Genomic DNA, 19648 nt, shown 5'->3' on the forward strand with positions numbered 1-19648 from the left:
ACTACAAATCAGTCATAAAAAACGTGTGTGAAGAGCAGCGGTTGCAAATCTGGCAGGATCAGTACAGTAATAAACTGCTTCAATTTAAACAGGAACCTAAGTTGTGGCCCTCAAGCATGCGATCAAATAGGCAAGAGGAGGTGATCCTGGCTAGGACGCGTATTGGGCATACGTATCTAACCCATATTTACCTCCTCAAGGGGGAAGATCCGCCTATTTGTACATTTTGTCAGACTACACTTACGGTGAGGCATATTCTAATAAATTACAATCATTATAATAATTATCGAAACAAAATTTTCAAATCGCTTTCACATCTGCAAGAACCTTTGACATTACCACATCTTATTGGAGACAATGCAAATCTAGCTGAGTTCTTTTATTTCTTAAAGCAGACGGGATTATTTTACAGATTTTAACTGGTAATGGCACTACCGAATAGAATCAGGCACAATATGGCCTTAGCAGCCCTTGTGCCATTAAACATTATATCAACCAACCAGCAGCATGGATTGGCGGACACGGTCAAACACACCTGGAGTGTTTTTGACAGTAGCAGCAGCAGCGCAGATGAGTCTCGCCACAAGATCCATTTCCGTCTCCACGGGCGATTCATACACGATAGATTTGAGGGGCCCCCACAGAAAGAAATCAAGGCTCGATAATTCAGGTGAGCGTGGGGACCAGGCAATGGGTCCACCACAGCCAATCCATCGATGGGCCGACAACGCAGTCACCAACCATACCTGCCCACACATTTATTGTGAAGCGATGTTGTGCCGCATGAGGGCGCACACCGTGTGGGCCCTCTGCTAATCCATACACTAGATGCATGTCTGCCAGCTCACAGTTCGTATATCGATGCATGCTCTTCGTGCATCGACTACTGCTTGAATGAGTAAACCAGAAATTTTCCGTCTCATGAAGTGATGAACAGTGCCATGTACCGACTTATGGTGATGTTTCCGGTTATGGGTTCCTATGCGATTCACATTCCTTTAGATGTTACCTACCTCCCCCTAAACGTTTGTACCAATATTTTTGAGACACCCTGTATATATATATTTTGTATGTTTTTATATTACTTTTAATATGAAAATGGGATGATTTGCATTTCCTTTAGAACTACTCTTATATAATAATGTGCCACATTATTATAGAGGGGAGATCTTGTCTAACAAGTTTGATTGAGTACTATGATGTAGTGGCAAAGGAATGCATATACAGCAGGCCCCCATTATAACACGGTTCGCTTTACGCTGATTCGCTATAACGCTGTTCTTATATTATAACCACTATCTGACTATAACGCTGTCACAGATCACTATAACGCTCTTTTACAGATTGCATTTTTTCATATTTAACGAAATCGTTTCATTTGATGGAGTCGATAGCTTGAAAATGAATATAAAAAATACGGTTAAAACGTTTCCCACACAAACTTGAGAAATATTCCCACGCTCAGTGAAATTCTCTCGCGCGCTAATTTAATTGCAGTACAGTGACTTGTTACGGGGGCTTAGAGGGGAACAGGTATCCTGTGTGTTATCAGACACTCAGCCTAAAACACTGATGGATCCAATATCTCTCTATTACAGAAGATTTAGGAGAAGTCCGGTTGGCCTGCCTCCCTAAAACCCACTCATGCACACCTTCTCGATGGTAAGCCCTGTTACGTCACTTAGGTGGCAACGAACGTGTAGAGTGGTTCTCTTCAAGACGCCTGGTCAGCGTGAAGAGGAAAAGACCAAACCCTCCAGCAATGAGAGCACAACAATACAAATGGCCCTCAGTCCCCAGCAGCTTTCACTCTCCCTCTTACGGCAGCGAGAGGATCAGAGTGGAAGCAGAGGGTGCTAAGAATCTCTGGGTACGACCAGGCTGCCATGCACGGAAATTGAACTTGGCCTGTTATAACGTACGATCACTCATCGGTGAAGACAGGATATTAGAGCTGGAAAAGGAATTAGAAAATGTAAATTGGAATATCATCGGTTTGGCTGAAACAAGAAGAAGAAATGAATCACTTATCAGTTTATCAAGTGGAAATCTGCTGTACACCAATGGAAACAGTGAAAGGAGTGAAGGTGGAGTTGGGTTTCTGGTCCATAAAGATTTTAAAAACAACATTTTGGAATTCAAAAGTACATCACCAAGGGTGTCAAGACTAATACTCAAGATTTCTAAGAGGTACAAGCTAAAGATTATAATGATTTATGCACCAACATCGAGCCATGATGATGAAGAGGTTGAAGAAATGTACACTGAAATTGAGTCTTCTAGATGAGCAGAAAACCCACTACACTATTATTATGGGGGATTTCAATGCCAAGGTTGGAAAAAGGCAAAACAGCGCAGAAAGAGGAACTATAGGAAATTTTGGAATTGGTGAAAGAAATAAAAGAGGTGAAAGACTTGTGGAATTTGCAGAATCTCAAGGAATGTCAGTAATGAACACTTTTTTCAAGAAAAGGGTGAACAGAAAGTGGACATGGAAGAGTCCAAATGGATTAACAACTAATGAAATCGACTTCATCCTCACTAACAGAAGATATATTGTGAATGATGTTACCGTCCTGAATAAGGTAAATGTTGGAAGTGATCATAGAATGGTAAGATGTACACTTGATATAGATGTAGGAAAGGAAAGGAAAAAACTGACTCGAGTAAATAATACAAAGGTCTTTGAGATAACAGAGGAGGAAAAAAAGCAGTATGTACTGGAACTTAAGAACAAGTTTGAGCTTCTGCAGACTGCTCAGGACCAAGATATCGACGAGGAATATTACAACTTTCTGAAAGTGATAAAGCCCAAGAAACCTATAGGGAAACAGAAATCCAAAGAAGAAAAAATTAGTCAAGAAACACTTGTCATGATGAACCAAAGACGACAAATGAAGAGCAAGAAAAACACTGACAGGGAGAAAATTGAGTATACTGAGTTATGCAAAGCCATTAGAAAGAGACTCAGAGAGGACATAAGAAGATTTAACACAAGAAAAGTAGAACAAGCATTAAGGGAAAACAAAGGATTGAAATCAGCAGCCATGAGCAGTAATACAGAAAGACAAATGATACTGAAACTGAAGAATAGCGATGGTGTACTTATAAACAGCAGAGAAGGCATAATTCAAATAGCAGAAGACTACTATAGAGAATTATACAAAGAGCGAGGGAATGATACCAGCAGTGGGGAAGATGGATTGCAAAGTAGCAACACATACGACATACCCGATATTCTTCCTGATGAGGTAGAACATGCATTGAAGAAAATGAAGAATCAGAAAGCCCCGGGGGAAGATGAAGTTACTGTAGAGTTGTTAAAATTGGGAGGAAGAGACATAACACAAAAACTGGCAAGGCTCTTCACAAAGTGCATTAGAAAAGGTGTGATGCCTAAGCAGTGGAATAATGCAATCATAGTTTTGCTGCATAAGAAAGGAGATAAATCAGAAATTGGAAATTATAGACCAATTAGCTTGTTATCCCATATCTACAAGTTGTTCACAAGGGTCATTACTAACAGATTAGAAAGAATACTTGATGAGAATCAACCGAAAGAGCAAGCTGGCTTTAGGACAGGATTCTCAACTATGGATCACCTTCACGTAATATCACAGCTAATGGAGAAAGCAAATGAATATAAAACACCATTATGCCTGGCATTTGTGGATTATGAAAAGGCATTTGACTCCATACAGCATAAGGCAATGTTTTGGGCACTGGAAAGACAAGGCATAGATACTCCATATATTATGATTTTGAAGAAAATATATGAGAGTGCTACATCCTTTATTAGACTAGACAAAGACAGTAGGAAATTTAAAATCGAGAAAGGAGTTCGACAAGGAGACACAATATCTCCGAAGCTGTTTACTGCTGCCCTTGAGGAAGCTTTCAGAAGATTAGACTGGTCGCAGAAAGGAGTCAATGTGAACGGAGAGTACCTAAACCATTTACGATTTGCAGATGACATTGTAGTCATAAGCCACGATCCCAAAGAATTAGAGGAAAATCTTAATCAGTTATGTACAGTTAGTAAGGATTTTGGACTAAAGATGAATATGGCTAAAACAAAAGTAATGATGAACAGGTATGCCACGGAAAGGGAAATAATGATTGAAGGAGCAGTAATTGAAAAGGTGGAGTCATATACTTATCTGGGACAAGTTATTAGCTGTAATAATGATAAATGGCTGGAAGTCAAGAGAAGAATAAATTTTGGATGGATAGCATTCAGGAAATATAGTCACATACTGAAGAGCAATATCCCAGTTTGTCTGAAACGTAAAATAATGAATCAATGTATACTCCCCACCATGACTTATGGAAGTGAAACTTGGGCACTCGCCAAAAGAATGGAAGAGAAGCTAAGAACTACACAGCGAAGAATGGAAACGAATTATATTGGGAATTAGACTGTTAGATAAGAAGAGAAACACATGGATTAGGCAGCAAACTCAAGTAAAGGACATTCTTATCAAAACTAAAGAACTAAAATGGTCTTGGGCAGGACACATAGCTAGAAGACATGATGACAGATGGACTAAGAAAATAACAGAATGGTACCCAAGAGGAGCTAGAAGAAAACCTGGAAGACAAAGGCGGAGATGGATAGATGAAATTCATGAGTTTTTGAGTAGTAAATGGATGGCCAGTGCTCAAAACAGAAGGAACTGGAAAGTTGCTGGAGAGGCCTTCATCCTGCAGTGGATTGAAAATGGCTGATGATGATGATGATGATGACTTGTTACGTAGTTCCGAGATCAACATTTTAAAAAATGTCAAGTACAAAGGGTACTGCAAAGTCTGCAAAGTAATTTTGTATGTTACTGGCGGTATCCAGGGTTTCCCCTATGTCCGCCGTGTGTTAAGCGTTTTCGTTGCCAGCAGTATTTTGAAATTCCTCTAAAGTAGTAAAAAAAAAAAAAAAAAAAAAAAAAATTTTTTTAAATTTTTAGTTAAAATGTTAAGAATTTTTAAATTAATGATATGTTTTAAAATTTTTGAGATCTCTGAAGTTAAATTAAGTTAAGTTAAAGCTAAGTTATACTTATGTGTATTTTAAGTGTGTGTGGCATGTTGTTCCTGTTGTTTGTGGCTGGCATCTGGCATTTAGCAGCAGGGGGTCGAGGGCGAGGTGTGCCCCAACCCCCCGCTCCCATCCTAGCCACGTGGAGGCAGCCAGTTTCTACTTCTCTTGGTTTGTACTTATCTTAAGTGGGGGGGGGGAGACACACCTACCCCACTCGCAGGGCTCATTCCTGACCTAGTCAGGGGCAGGTGTGAAATTCCATTGCAATGTCCTCTCCGATCGGGGCCCAACCCTCCCGGAGTGGACATGCAAGTAGAGGGAGATTTCTTCTTATTTTAATTTGTTCCCTTTGTCCAGTGCCTAGCACCCGCAGGGCGCATCCTGGCCTGGGCTGGCGCCTGGCGTGTAGTCATTTTGCGGACTCCCACACTCGCCGGGCTCATTTCGGTCCTAGTGGGGAGCCCAGGGCCCTTAATTACTTTTTACCTTATTCTGCCTGTTACACTGCTGGGCTTTACATTGACAGATTGCACATTTCCAGCGCAGAGTTTACTTCTACATAATCTTGTTTAGCGAAGTTCTATCCATTTTACCACCTCTTGTAATACACAAGCCCCAACAGGGGGATGTTACTTCTCTCTAATCTGTGCAGGCTGGTTTACACTCTTCGCCTATACAAGTGTCACAATTCTTTCAAGCTTGTTTGCCTCAACAGTGTACCCTTTTGTTCTGATATCACGTTTAACTATTTGGTTATCCCTTCTGGATGCTATTTACACAGTGTCATTACCCCCCAGTTCTCCCAACAGTCCCCATCACAGCAAGCAGCAATTCTCTGCCTCCGTGATGGCCTTGAGTGACCCTGGTTTTGGGTTACCACCACTGTGCGTACGTGGGGTCATATATTCTTACAGTACTATGCGTACCCTTACAGTCCACTTTTTATTCCTTGGTTGATATTAAGTTCTTACTACTTTAGGAGGATTACCACATTACTCAGTTGATTAACAATTCAGAATACTATTTATACAGTGTCATGACCCCCTCCAGTTAGGCCGCAACCAACTTACAGGGGGTCATATATTATTACCACCTCTATACATAACCTTACAATCCATTTTGTTGGTAGATAGTAGGTTCTTTCTACTTTAAGGATTATTGTACAGTTCATAGTTCTGGTTGTGTGACTGTGGGTTTACGTTGCCCATTACTTCCACAGTGTTCCATCTTTAGATCATTTCTCTAGTAGGGTTTTATCCCTTCAATTTAGTACCTGTTGCATGTCCTGCACAGGCCCCATCAGGGGAATGTTACTTCTCTCTTTTCTGTGTAGGGCTAGTTGGCCACAGTCTCCCTTTTACCCGTCACAATTTTTTATTATTTTTATCTTTCTATCTTAATTACCTTACTAGTGTACCCTTTTGTTCAAATACTACATTTAACAGTATGATTAACAAATCAGAATACTATTTGTACAGTGCCATAACCCCCTCCAGCTAGGCCACAATCAACTTACAAGGGGTCATATATTATTACAACTTCTATACATAACCATACAGTCCACTTATGTTGGTAGGTATTAGGTTCTTACTACTTTAAGGGTTATTGTACAGTTCATAGTTCTGGTTGTGTGACTGTGGGTTTACATTGCCCATTTCTACCACAGTGTTTCATCTTTCAATCATGTCTCTAGTAGGGTTTTATCCCTTCTATTTTGTACCTGATGCATGTCATGCTCAGGCCCCATCAGGGGAATGTTACATCTCTCATTTTCTGTGTAGGGCTAGTAAGCCACAGTAACCCATTACATTTCACAATTATTATATTTCTTATCTTTCTATCTTAATTGCTTCAATAGTGTACCCTTTTATTCAGATGCCACTTTAATCAGTTTGATTAACAATTCAGACTACTATTTATACAGTGTCATAACCCCTTCCAGCTAGGCAACAACCAGCTTACAAGGGGTCATGTATTATTACAAGTACAATTCATATCCATACTATACACTTTTATTCCTTGGCAGGAATTAAGTTCTTACTACTTTAAGGTTTTAGTACAATTCAAAAATATGGTTGTGTGACTATGGGTTTACATTGCCCATTACTACCACAGGGTTTCATGTTAAGATCATATCTCTGATAGGATTTTATCTCTTCAATTTAATACCTCATGCATGTCATGCACAGGCCCCATCAGGGGAATGTTACTTCTCTCTTTTCTGTGTGGGGCTAGTTGGCCACAGTCACCCTTACATGTCACAATTATTATTTTTATCTTTCTATCTTAATTACCTTGCTAGTGTACCCTTTTGTTCAGATACCACATTAAACAGTTTGGTTAACAATTCACAATACTATTTATACAATGTCATAATCCCCCCCCCCAGCTAGGCCACAACCAGCTTACAGGGGGTGATATATTATTACAACTTCTATACATAACCATACAATCCACTTTTGTTGGTTGGTATTAGGTTCTTACTACCTTAAGGATTATTGTACAATTCATAGTTCTGGTTGTGTGACTGTGGGTTTACGTTGCCCATTTCTACCACAGTATTTGATCTTTCAATCATGTCTCTAATGGGGTTTTATCCCTTCTATTTAGTACCTGTTGCATGTCATGCACAGGCCCCATCAGGGGAATGTTACATCTCTCTTATCTGTGTAGGGCTAGTAAGCCACAGTCACCCATTACATGTCACAATTATTATTTTCCTTATCTTTCTATCTTAATTACTTCAATAGTGTACCCTTTTATTCAGATACCTCATTAAACATTTGATTAACAATTCATAATACTATTTATACAGTGTCATAACCCCCTCCCTCTAGGCAACAACCAGCTTACAAGGGGTCATGTATTATTACAAGTACAATTCATATCCGTACTATACACTTTTGTTCCTTGGCAGGAATTAAGTTCTTACTACTTTAAGGTTTTTGTACCATTCATAGATCTGGTTGTGTGACTGTGGGTTTACATTGCCCATTACTACCTCAGGGTTTCATGTTAAGATCATGTCTCTGATAGGATTTTATCCCTTCAGTTTAATACCTCATGCATGTCATGCACAGGCCCCATCAGGGGAATGTTACTTCTCTCTTTTCTGTGTAGGGCTAGTTGGCCACAGTCACCTTTTTACATGTCACAATTATTATTTTTATCTTTCTATCTTAATTACCTTACTAGTGTACCCTGTTGTTCAGATGCCTCATTAAACAGTTTGATTAACAATTCACAATACTATTTATACTATTTATACAGTGTCATAACCCCCTCCAACTAGGCCACAACCAACTTACAAGGGGTCATATATTATTACAACTTCTATACATAACCATACAGTCCACTTTTGTTGGTAGGTATTAGGTTCTTACTGCTTAAGGGTTGTTGTACAGTTCATAGTTCTGGTTGTGTGACTGTGGGTTTACATTGCCCATTTCTACCACAGTGTTTCATCTTTCAATCATGTCTCTAATAGGGTTTTATCCCTTCTATTTTGTACCTGATGCCTGTCATGCTCAGGCCCCATCAGGGGAATGTTACATCTCTCATTATCTGTGAAGGGCTAGTAAGCCACAGTCACCCATGACATGTCACAATTATTATATTTCTTATCTTTCTATCTTAATTGCTTCAATAGTGTACCCTGTTATTCAGATGCCACTTTAAACAGTTTGATTAACAAGTACAAAGGGTACTAGGAAAGTTTTGCAATATGACGCAACAATGAATCACAGGAAGCTGCTTGTTGAGTCATGTTCATACGTGCATAGTAGCCGCCGCGCCAAGTCGATGGGCTCAGTTATTCATTAGTAGTGAGAGTGTAAAGTGCTTGCGATGGCATCGTGGTCACGAAATGAGATAAGGACAGTTTTGCGGTATAATTTCGTGCGTGGTTTAACCATAGACCAGTGCTTAGAAGAAATGACTCTTGCACTAGATGATGATTGTCCACATCGTACAACGATATTCAGGTGGTATAGAGAATTCCAAAGGGGAAATTTCACTCTGGAGGATTCTGAGAGGCCGGGAAGGCCACGAACGTCAGTTATGGAGGAAAACGTTACGGCTGTGAGGAAAATGCTTGACGAAAACAGGCGAGTGAACTACCAACAGATAGAGGATACTTTGGGCCTAAATGCACCAGCAATTCGTTCGATTCTGCAAGATCATTTGCACGTGAAAAAACTTTGTTCTCTCTGGGTGCCGCATCAACTGACTGAAGAGCAGATGACACGATGTGTTACTTGGTGCCGGGAGATGTTAAAAAAGTTTGATAAGGGACAATCTCGGTATGTGAACAACATCGTGACAGGTGACGAGACTTGGCTGTACTATTACGATCTGCCGACCAAGGCTCAAAACAAAGTTTGGGTCTTTGATGATGACGACACACCCGTAATTGTCAGCAAATCCCGATCTGTAAAGAAGAAAATGATAGCTGTATTTTTCAAATCGAGTGGAATTGTGGAACGTTTCGTTTTGGACACGCAGAAGACAGTCACAGCTAAGTGGTATACTGAACAATGCCTGCCTAAAGTCATTGGATCTATGAAGAACCTGCGGCCAAAGTCAAGAATGGACACCTGGCACCTCCATCACGAAAATACTCCAGCTCACCGCGCCAAAGCCTGCATCGAATATTTGACCACGACAGGACTGAAACTTCTCGAGCACCCTCCCTACAGTCCAGACCTTGCTCCCTGCGACTTTGCACTGTTCCCGCATGTGAAAATGAAGCTAAAAGGGAGGCGGTTTTCCAGTGATGAGGACCTTCTACTGGCTTGGGACAACGAGTGTGCTTTACTCCCTAGTGAAACTTGGCAGAACTGGTTTAAAGATTGGTTTCGGAGGATGGAGAGGTGTATTGAATGTAGAGGAAATTACTTTGAAAAAATTAAATAAACAAAGCTGTATTGCAAAACTTTCCTAGTACCCTTTGTATATTGCTTGTAATATTTGCGTTATATGCATTTATCCAAGGTCTAGTCATCACTCAGTACAGTATTAGACATCGTGCATAACGGACAGTTTACTTGAACATTGTATCTATAGCGGTAACTTTCCCTTAATGCGACGTTTTGAAGCGAATCGATTCCAATCAAAGACAAGCGGATGTGTGCCATAATTTAGGACTTGCAAGTTTAACTGTAAGAACAATTATAAAAAAAAAATAAAGAATTAATTTTAGCAGTGGGAAAGATAGCTGTTCCACTGCAAGCAACAAGGGCTAGGCCGGCTATTACGATTGAAATGGAAAGACTTTAACTAATTTTATTGAAGATAATATCCAATGCAGAATTCAGTTAAGTTAAATATTACAAATAATAAAAGAGAGAGAGAGAGAGAGAGAGAGATATTAGCCTATATGATGATCTGAAGAAAACTCACCTAAAAAAAAAAAAAAGTGGAACCATTTAAAATTAGTAAGGGCTGGTTGAATAGATTTAAAATCCAGGGAGAAGCTGCAAGTGCAGATCAAGGAGCCGAAAGTTTCAAAAAAGAACTTGTTAAAATTATTGAAGAGGGGTATTATGTGTTATACTTCTCAACAAGTTTTTAACATAAATGAAGCAGGACTTTTGTGGAAACGATTGCCTACAAGAAGTTTCATATTGAAAGAAGATAAAGCATGCCAGGTTTCAAAGCGGCGAAGGATCGATTGACTTTATTGTTGGTGGTAACGCTGCGAGAGATTTAAAATTAATACCCCTTTTAGTTTATTTGGAAGAGGGCCGAAGTTCAACCCAAAATCGACACATTTTTCATAATTAAATTAAATTCATGATTTTAATTGGAATTTTAAGTTTAATTTTGATACATAAGTAGTTACCATATAATTATATACGTAGGTAATGTAGAATATTTTATAAGTACAAATATTTGAATATTAAATATTTTGACCGACATTTGTGTATCTTTTCACTACCGCTTATTGTTGATTAGGAAATATCCTATGGCACCGACCGCAACTCACAAATACATACATATGGGAATTCGGCGCTCACTTAGCGCTCTGTTTTTCCGGAACGCATGATCAGCGTTAAGCGGGGGTCACCTGTACTTGGATTTAAGGAAAGCATTTGATACTGTTGCACCTAAAAGACTTCTTTAAAAATTAGAGCATTAAGGGAAAGTTACCGCTATAGATAAAGGGATGGTTGAGTGGGAAAAGACAAGAGTGATTATCAATGGATACTGCTCTTTCTGGATGAATGTTGTTGGAGTCCAACAGGGTTTGGTGCTGGACCCATTGTTGTTTTCTGTATTTATTAATGATACTGATGAGGTTATATCAGGCTTAATGTTTAAGTTTGCAGATGATACAAATGTTGGCAGTGTGATTAACGACAGTAATGAAGGTATGCTGCAACAAGATCTAGAAAAATTAGACAGATGGGCTAAGAAATGGCAATGAAATTTTACAATGACAAATGCAAGGTACTGCATATGGGTAACAGTAATCCCAGAGTAATGTATCAACTGTGTGGTACTCAGGGTAGTGGAGAATGAAAAAGACCTAGGGGGGATATTTCTGCAGTCAGATATGAGGTTTCCAGAACAGTACAGGATAGAACATAAGATTCTGCCAGGACAGAACATAAGATTTTGTCAATGATATACAGGAATTTTGCTAGCAGGGATAAGGAGGTGATTATCCCATTGTATAAGGCTGTGATCAGGCCATATCTTGGTTACTACATACAGGTCTGAAAGCTTCATTTTAAGAAGGATGTACAACTGTTCAAATGGATACAGAAAAGAGCAACGAAATTGATGAGGGGGGAACAAAGGGATGCTCTTGCCAAGAAAGGCTTCAGTTCTGCAAATGTGCAGTGTCTGGAGACTAGGCACCTGCTTTAAGGCTTGAATGTCTTGAGCAAATTCAGTGCTGATTTTATTCTTCCTCTTACTCAGACTATGCAGATGGAGGGGCATAAATTCAAATTGAGGAGGGCTGATTGCAGAATAGATGTGCATTAGTTTGTCTTCTGCAATAGGTGATTGAATGTTGGAACAAGATTCTGTCCAATCTTGTGGAAGTGGATAGTCTGAATAAATTCAAGGAAAAATTATTAAAACTTTTGGATGGGATGGATAGGTAAAAAGGGTGTTTTTTTGATGATGTAAGCTTGCTTTCATACATCATTTGCCACTGTTAATACTGATACTGTTTTAATCAAATAAAGCAAGTGTGTGTGATGTTGGTAGATTTTTTAATTTTGTATTCTTGTTAAGAACAATAAGAACATTTTTGCTTTTCATGTAATATGTAATCAAATTTTTGGTTAATTTATATATTAGCTGTGCTTTATGAACAGGAGGAATTCTTTCCTTTTATTCTAGTAGTTAAATGAACTTAAGCATAACAATTTTATCATATGCGAATGAGTAACTATTGTAGATTAGACCAGTATGAGATGAGATTAGTCTTGTATTAGATTTTATCTCTTTTAATTTGAATCAAAATTTGAGCTGGAGTTTGATATCACTGTCAGAGTATACTGTATCAAGTTAATAAATCTATTATATTAATTAACTTCTAAACTAGAATATGTACATGAGAGTGTAAGTCATGGCCCAGGAAGTGAAGCTAGAATGGATGTTATTTAAAATATTTATTTTCCCTTTTAATTTACAGTGGAACCAACTCATAATCCTCTGAAAATAGATGTGTTTGTTCAGACCCTTCTTAATATTGCCAGCAAGTCTTTTTCACATGCATTTGCTGCTGTTGCAAAGTAAGTGGGTTTTTGATATATATACATATATTAATATACTGCCAATCTTACAGTTGTTGTAGCTGTGAGTACAAAAAGTGAAGTAATATATAGTGTTGAGAATTTCAGACTGGCACATTTTAAATTGCTAAAGCTTTATTATAATTCTTAAAGTGGACATTATTTAATGAAGATTAATTAAGTCGAGTCCAAATGCATGTTTGTTGATACATTATTTAGTTCTTTTTGTGACTTTCTGCATTACACACTCTGATGGCATCATCAGTTGCCTGAATATCTTTCATGATTATTCTCTCTTTCAGTTTAGCAACCGTTCAAGGTTTGTTGGTGTAAACCACACTCTTAAGATAGCGCTATAAAAAGATGTTGGGTCAGAAAGATCAACCACCCTTGCCATCCGTTGCATGTGTGCTTAATGAGAAATGGTAGTCACCAAACAGCCAGTACAACAAATTCATGTTTAAATGTGCTGTATGGGCAGTTGCCTTATACTACTCGAGCCACACTAACTCTTGATCCTAAAGTTGTGCCACCAAAAATTCATCCAGCAATTTCTGTAGCAGAATTACAGCATTGTCCTCAATCAAATACAGACAATGATGCAGTTCTGCACCAAACCACAATCATAGAACTGTGCAGTGGTTTTTATGTCACTCTGTTGCGGATTTCTTTTGGACCAATACCATGTGTTTATTTATAGCACTGCAGAGGTGAAAGTTTGTTTTATCTGTCAATAAAATATTGGTAATTAAATTTAGGTTCTGTTATAACAATCTTTGAAAATCTCTACAAAACTGAAGACTGCTTTATCATATTCACTCAATTTCTCTGTGAGCATTAACTTGTAGGGATGAAAGCGTAATTCCAGATGTAAAATTTGGCTTATTGATCATCAGGAGATTCCTAGTGATTGAAACTGGCTTCATTCTAAGTGAGAGAAACTTTGTTGAAACGCATCTCTCGCAACTGCCTTTTTTTCTTTCTTTCCAAAGTGATGATGGTGTTTTATGAAATTGTGACACCTCTATGATTCAGACTGAACTTATTGCAAAGACTGTGCTGGACTTCAGTTGCAGATTCACATTTAACATGCAATTCAACCTTAAACACACAACCACTATGCTAAATTGATGAATACTGATTGCCATTGAAGTAATTAACATATTTATGTTCATTCCAGAGCCATCTTCTGTTTCAGTAAGTAGTTATTATAAATTAAACTCACCAGTCTATCGTGTTCCATCCTGTAGATAAACAGATCCATTATAATTAACTATTAACTGGCAATGTTTGTAAAATATAACAAAAAATAATAAAACTTAAAAAAAAAATATATATATATATATATATATATATATATATATATATATATATATTTGACGTTGATAACCACATGAATTTAGCGCCGCCTCCATAGCCAGGTGGGCAGGAGCGGCAGTGCGTAGCACACGCTTCTTGATTAGACCAGGGTTCGAGCCTGTGACCACCAAATACGGAGGATAGAGAAAGGTCAGGGAATGACCGCCATGGAGCAATATGGCCTTTGTTGCCAATGCTCCTAAAAAAAAAAAAACAAATAACCAAATAACATGAATTTAGCATGCATTTCTTACTTTGAATTTTGATCTGCATCATTAATTGTATTAAAACTTGGAAAGTGGGCATGTTAAAAATTTGGTACACTAATATAGCTACTTTTTGTAAAAAAAAAATTTTTTGACATGACCAAACTTAAAACTGAATTGGTTTTGGTAATACTGTGTAGTTTTTGTGACATCCTTTTGTGTGGAATGTTCCAGGAATATTCCATATCCCAAAAAATTGCATATAAAACTTTTTCAGCTTATTTTAGCCACCGGATTTCAAGTATAACTTGCAAGTATAGGAGTGCCAGTCACTTGCAAGTAACAAGCATAAAGCATAATCGCAAACATTTATCTATAATATACAGAAAGAGCATTCCAAGATAACCTATTTATATTCAGATACGTAGATGATCTATGTGTGTTTAATTGTCCACATTTTGTCCAGGATTACAGTAAATTATATCCAGAAGAACGTGTATTAGAAAAAACTAATAGTTCTGATACTATAGCAAATTACCTGGATCTTCATATAGAAATATTCCATAATAATATAGACGTAAACATATATAATAAAAGAGACACATTTAATTTCAGTGTAGTCGGCCTTACAAACTGAGATCTAATATATCAAAATCAGTGCATGCTAATATCATTTTATCCCAATGTCTGAGGATTGCTTATATTTACAATAATAATAAAAACTGTTCAGCAAACATAATAGCATTGTACAACAAGTTGATTAATAATAATTTCCCTATCGCTTACCTGAAATACCACTTCAGGAAAGCTATAAGCATAATTAATTTCAAAAATTTGTTTTCTGAACCCATTCATCATCATCATCAGCCATTTTCAGTCCACTGCAGGATGAAGGCCTCTCCAGCAACTTTCCAGTTCCTTCTGTTTTGAGCACTGGCCATCCATTTAGTACCCAAAAACTCATGAATTTCATCTATCCATCTCCGCCGTTGTCTTCCGGGTTTTCTTCTAGCTCCTCTTGGGTACCATTCTATTATTTTCTTAGTCTGTCTGTCATCATGTCTTCGAGCTATGTGTCCTGCCCAAGACCATTTTAGTTCTTTAGTTTTGATAAGAATGTCCTTTACTTGAGTTTGCTGCCTAATCCATGTGTTTCTCTTTTTATCTAACAGTCTGATTCCCAATATGATTCGTTCCATTCTTCGCTGTGTAGTTCTCAGCTTGTCTTCCATTCTTTTGGTGAGTGCCCAAGTTTCACTTCCATAGGTCATGGTGGGGAGTATACGTTGGTTCATTATTTTACGTTTCAGACAAACTGGGATAGTGCTCTTCAGTATGTGACTATATTTCCTGAATGCTATCCATCCAAAATTTATTCTTCTCTTGACTTCCAGCCATTTATCATTATTACAGCTAATAACTTGTCCCAGATAAGTATATGACTCCACCTTTTCAATTACTGCTCCTTCAATCATTATTTCCCTTTCTATGGCATACTTGTTCATCATTACTTTTGTTTTAGCCATATTCATCTTTAGTCCAAAATCCTTACTAGCTGTGCATAACTGATTAAGATTTTCCTCTAATTCTTTGGGATCATGGCTTATGACCACAATGTCATCTGCAAATCGTAAATGGTTTAGGTACTCTCCGTTCACATTGACTCCTTTCTGCAACCAGTCTAATCTTCTGAAAGCTTCCTCAAGGGCAGCAGTAAACAGCTTTGGAGGTATTGTGTTCTCCTTGTCGAACTCCTTTCTCAATTTTAAATTTCCTACTGTCTTTGTCTAGTCTAATAAAGGAGGTAGCACTCTCATATATTTTCTTTAAAATCATAATATATGGGGTATCAATACCTTGTCTTTACAGTGCTCGAAACATTGCCTTATGCTGTATGGAGTCAAATGCCTTTTCATAATCCACAAATGCCAGGCATAATGGTGTTTTATATTCATTTGCTTTCTCCATTAGCTCTGATATTACGTGAAGGTGATCCATAGTTGAGAATCCTGTCCTAAAGCCAGCTTGCTCTTTCGGTTGATTCTCATCAAGTATTCTTTCTAATCTGTTAGTAATGACCCTTGTGAACAACTTTAGATGTGGGATAACAAGCTAATTGGTCTATAATTTCCAATTTCTGATTTATCTCCTTTCTTATGCAGCAGAACTATGATTGCATTATTCCACTGCTTAGGCGTCACACCTTTTCTAATGCACTTTGCGAAGAGCCTTGCCAGTTTTTTGTGTTATGTCTCTTCCTCCCAATTTTAACAACTCTACAGTAACCTCATCTTCCCCCGGGGCTTTCTGATTCTTCATTTTCTTCAATGAATTATGCTATTTGAATTATGCCTTCTCTGCTGTTTATAAGTACACCATCACTATTCTTCAGTTTCATTTGTCTTTCTGTATTACTGCTCATGGCTGCTGATTTAAATCCTTTGTTTTCCCTTAATGCTTGTTCTACTTTTCTTGTGTTAAATCTTCTTATGTCCTCTCTGAGTCTCTTTCTAATGGCTTTGCATAACTCAGTATACTCAATTTTCTCCCTGCCAGTGTTTTTCTTGCTCTTCATTTGTCGTATTCGGTTCATCATGACAAGTGTTTCTTGACTAATTTTTTCTTCTTTGGATTTCTTTTTCCCTATAGGTTTCTTGGGCTTTATCACTTTCAAAAAGTTGTAATATTCCTCGTCGATATCTTGGTCCTCAGCAGTCTGCAGAAGCTCAAACTTGTTCTTAAGTTCCAGTACATACTGCTTTTTCTCCTCTTCTGTTATCTCAAAGACCTTTGTATTATTTACTCAAGTCAGTTTTTTCCTTTCCTTTCCTACATCTATATCAAGTGTACATCTTACCATTCTGTGATCACTTCCAACATTTACCTTATTCAGGACGGTAACATCATTCACAATGTATCTTCTGTTAGTGAGGATGAAGTCCATTTCATTAGTAGTTAATCCATTTGGACTCTTCCATGTCCACTTTCTGTTCACCCTTTTCTTGAAAAAAGTGTTCATTACTGACAGTCCTTGAGATTCTGCAAATTCCACAAGTCTTTCATTTCTTTCACCAATTCCAAAATTTCCTGTAGTTCCCCTTTCTGCGCTGTTTTGTCTTTTTCCAACCTTAGCATTGAAGTCTCCCATAATAATAGTGTAGTGGGTTTTCTGCTCATCTAGAAGACTCAATTTCGGTGTACATTTCTTCAACCTCTTCATCATCGTGGCTCGATGTTGGTGCATAAATCATTATAATCTTTAGCTTGTACCCCTTAGAAATCTTGAGTATTAGTCTTGACACTCTTGGTGATGTACTTTTGAATTCCAAAATGTTGTTTTTAAAATCTTTATGGACCAGAAACCCAACTCCACCTTCATTCCTTTCACTGTTTCCATTGGTGTACAGCAGATTTCCGCTTGATAAACTTATAAGTGATTCATTTCTTCTTCTCGTTTCAGCCAAACTGATGATATTCCAATTCACATTTTCTAATTCCTTTTCCAGCTCTAATATCCTGTCTTCACCGATGAACCCATTGGTTCAATATAATTGTCATATTTAGTGCCATGTATATATGTACATAGGATACACTTTGCATTCTTGGTGTCTTACGGCGTAGAAAACTTGTACCCACTGGCTTGCAAATTACAGTGTATCACTTTTTTTTTTCTTTTTTTTTATACATGGTTAAATTCATTTAAGTTTACTTAAGTTCACGCTGAGGTAACATGCAAATTCAGCTCAGGGTCCTACTATAGGAACGGGTTTGCGATCCCGGGCATACCCGAGCCACAACTTATATCTTGTAATGTCTTTAAGCCGTCCTACACTCTTTATTTTTATTTCTCCGAAATTATTAGGGCAATCTGAGGACGTAGGAGAAACTGTTTCTTATCTATACCACTATTTTTCGCCTTTGTGGAGTTCAGGGTCTATTATTCCTACTCCTTTAGTTTTTCTTCTTACTATCTGCATGTTTCTCTTTGCGTTAACTTAGATTTGATTGGCTAATTGATTAATTATTTATTTATATTTATTTTTACCATATCCATCACCTAGGGTGCACCCATATTATTTTGACGACTATTACATTATGTCCTGGATACTGTAAATATGTAGTATGTATTATATATTTAATCTTATTTTAATCATTAAATTACGTTCTCTGTCGGGTCAACGTTGATTAATATATGCTTACATTTATAATTTACTTATATTTTCTTACTTTTGATTCTAAAATTTCTTAACTTTTTAATTACTATATTTGATTTATATTTGGCCTATATTGGTTTATATTTGTTTAGATTTAAATTACTTAGCATATATTGATCATTACAGAAACAGAGAACCTCTTGTCGTTTTTTGCCTTCAGTCTGGGTGATTGGTCCCAGTTGAAGTCATCTGGGTTGGGGGTAAAAAGCGATAATTATTTTTTATTTTATTTTATTTATTTAATTTTTTTTGCGTTTTCTTAAATCCCTGAATGTATTATTTGATTGATTTACTTTTTGTATTATTTCTATTATCTTTAATATTATATATATATATATATATATGTGAATGTACACGTTCACATATTATTCTTGACTGTCCTCTTTGTTAATAAGCACATCAAGCAGCATATTGTATATAAGCATGAAAACATGACCTTGCAGAATCTATGAGGTATGTTCAAGTTATAAAATCTCCAAATTTATTTCTCACAAAATAATCAAGGTATGTATGCTTGACTGCTTTTTGTCTAACTGTCAATTAGTTCTGAATGTTTTCAGAAGGTGGCAGCACAATGCAGTATGTCATTGATAATAAATTATCCTAAACAGTTACTATCCTAAACAGTTACAGCACCCTAAACAGTTACTATGTTTATAATACTTAATACTTCATTCATCAAGAAAAAAGTGTCATAATCCAATCGATTTTTGCATCTCACTAGAAAAAGTCCAATTGAAATCCATCAAGAAAAGTCAGACGTGTCCTGTAGGCCTTATGGATATGAAAAATTTTCTTGGCTCGGTATGTAAGTTTTGTGAAGGATGGGAGGCCTGTGAGAATAAAGCATGTGCACCAAGACGTTGAACTAGTCATTCTTAGGCCAAAGTTTGCCAGGTTGAGGAAATGGTTTTGGGTGACAGAGGATCAACAATAGATGAAATTTCAACAGCTACAGCCATTTCTACAGCCAGATTTGGATCCATGCATACAATACTCCATGAAGATCTCAGAATGAGCAGTGTGTCGGCTCAGTAGTTCCAAGGCATATTTCCCAGGAGCAAAAAGACAATCGTGTCAACT

The 19648-nt window shown here is 37.4% G+C and overlaps 1 protein-coding gene across 1 annotated transcript in view; it reads left to right on the plus strand.

The window, feature by feature from the left end:
- Nucleotides 1–19648, plus strand: part of Cbp80 (Nuclear cap-binding protein subunit 1) — a 393330-nt gene that overhangs the window by 291889 nt on the left and 81793 nt on the right. Inside the window, exon 18 of the mRNA XM_090368459.1 lies at nucleotides 12687–12786. Coding sequence (XP_090224585.1) covers nucleotides 12687–12786 — 100 coding nt within the window. The remainder of the gene's footprint in view (nucleotides 1–12686; nucleotides 12787–19648) is intronic.

This window comes from Mastigoproctus giganteus, chromosome 2 (assembly GCF_048544385.1).
Source record: "Mastigoproctus giganteus isolate SK-2022 chromosome 2, ASM4854438v1, whole genome shotgun sequence".
NCBI lineage: Eukaryota > Metazoa > Arthropoda > Arachnida > Uropygi > Thelyphonidae > Mastigoproctus > Mastigoproctus giganteus.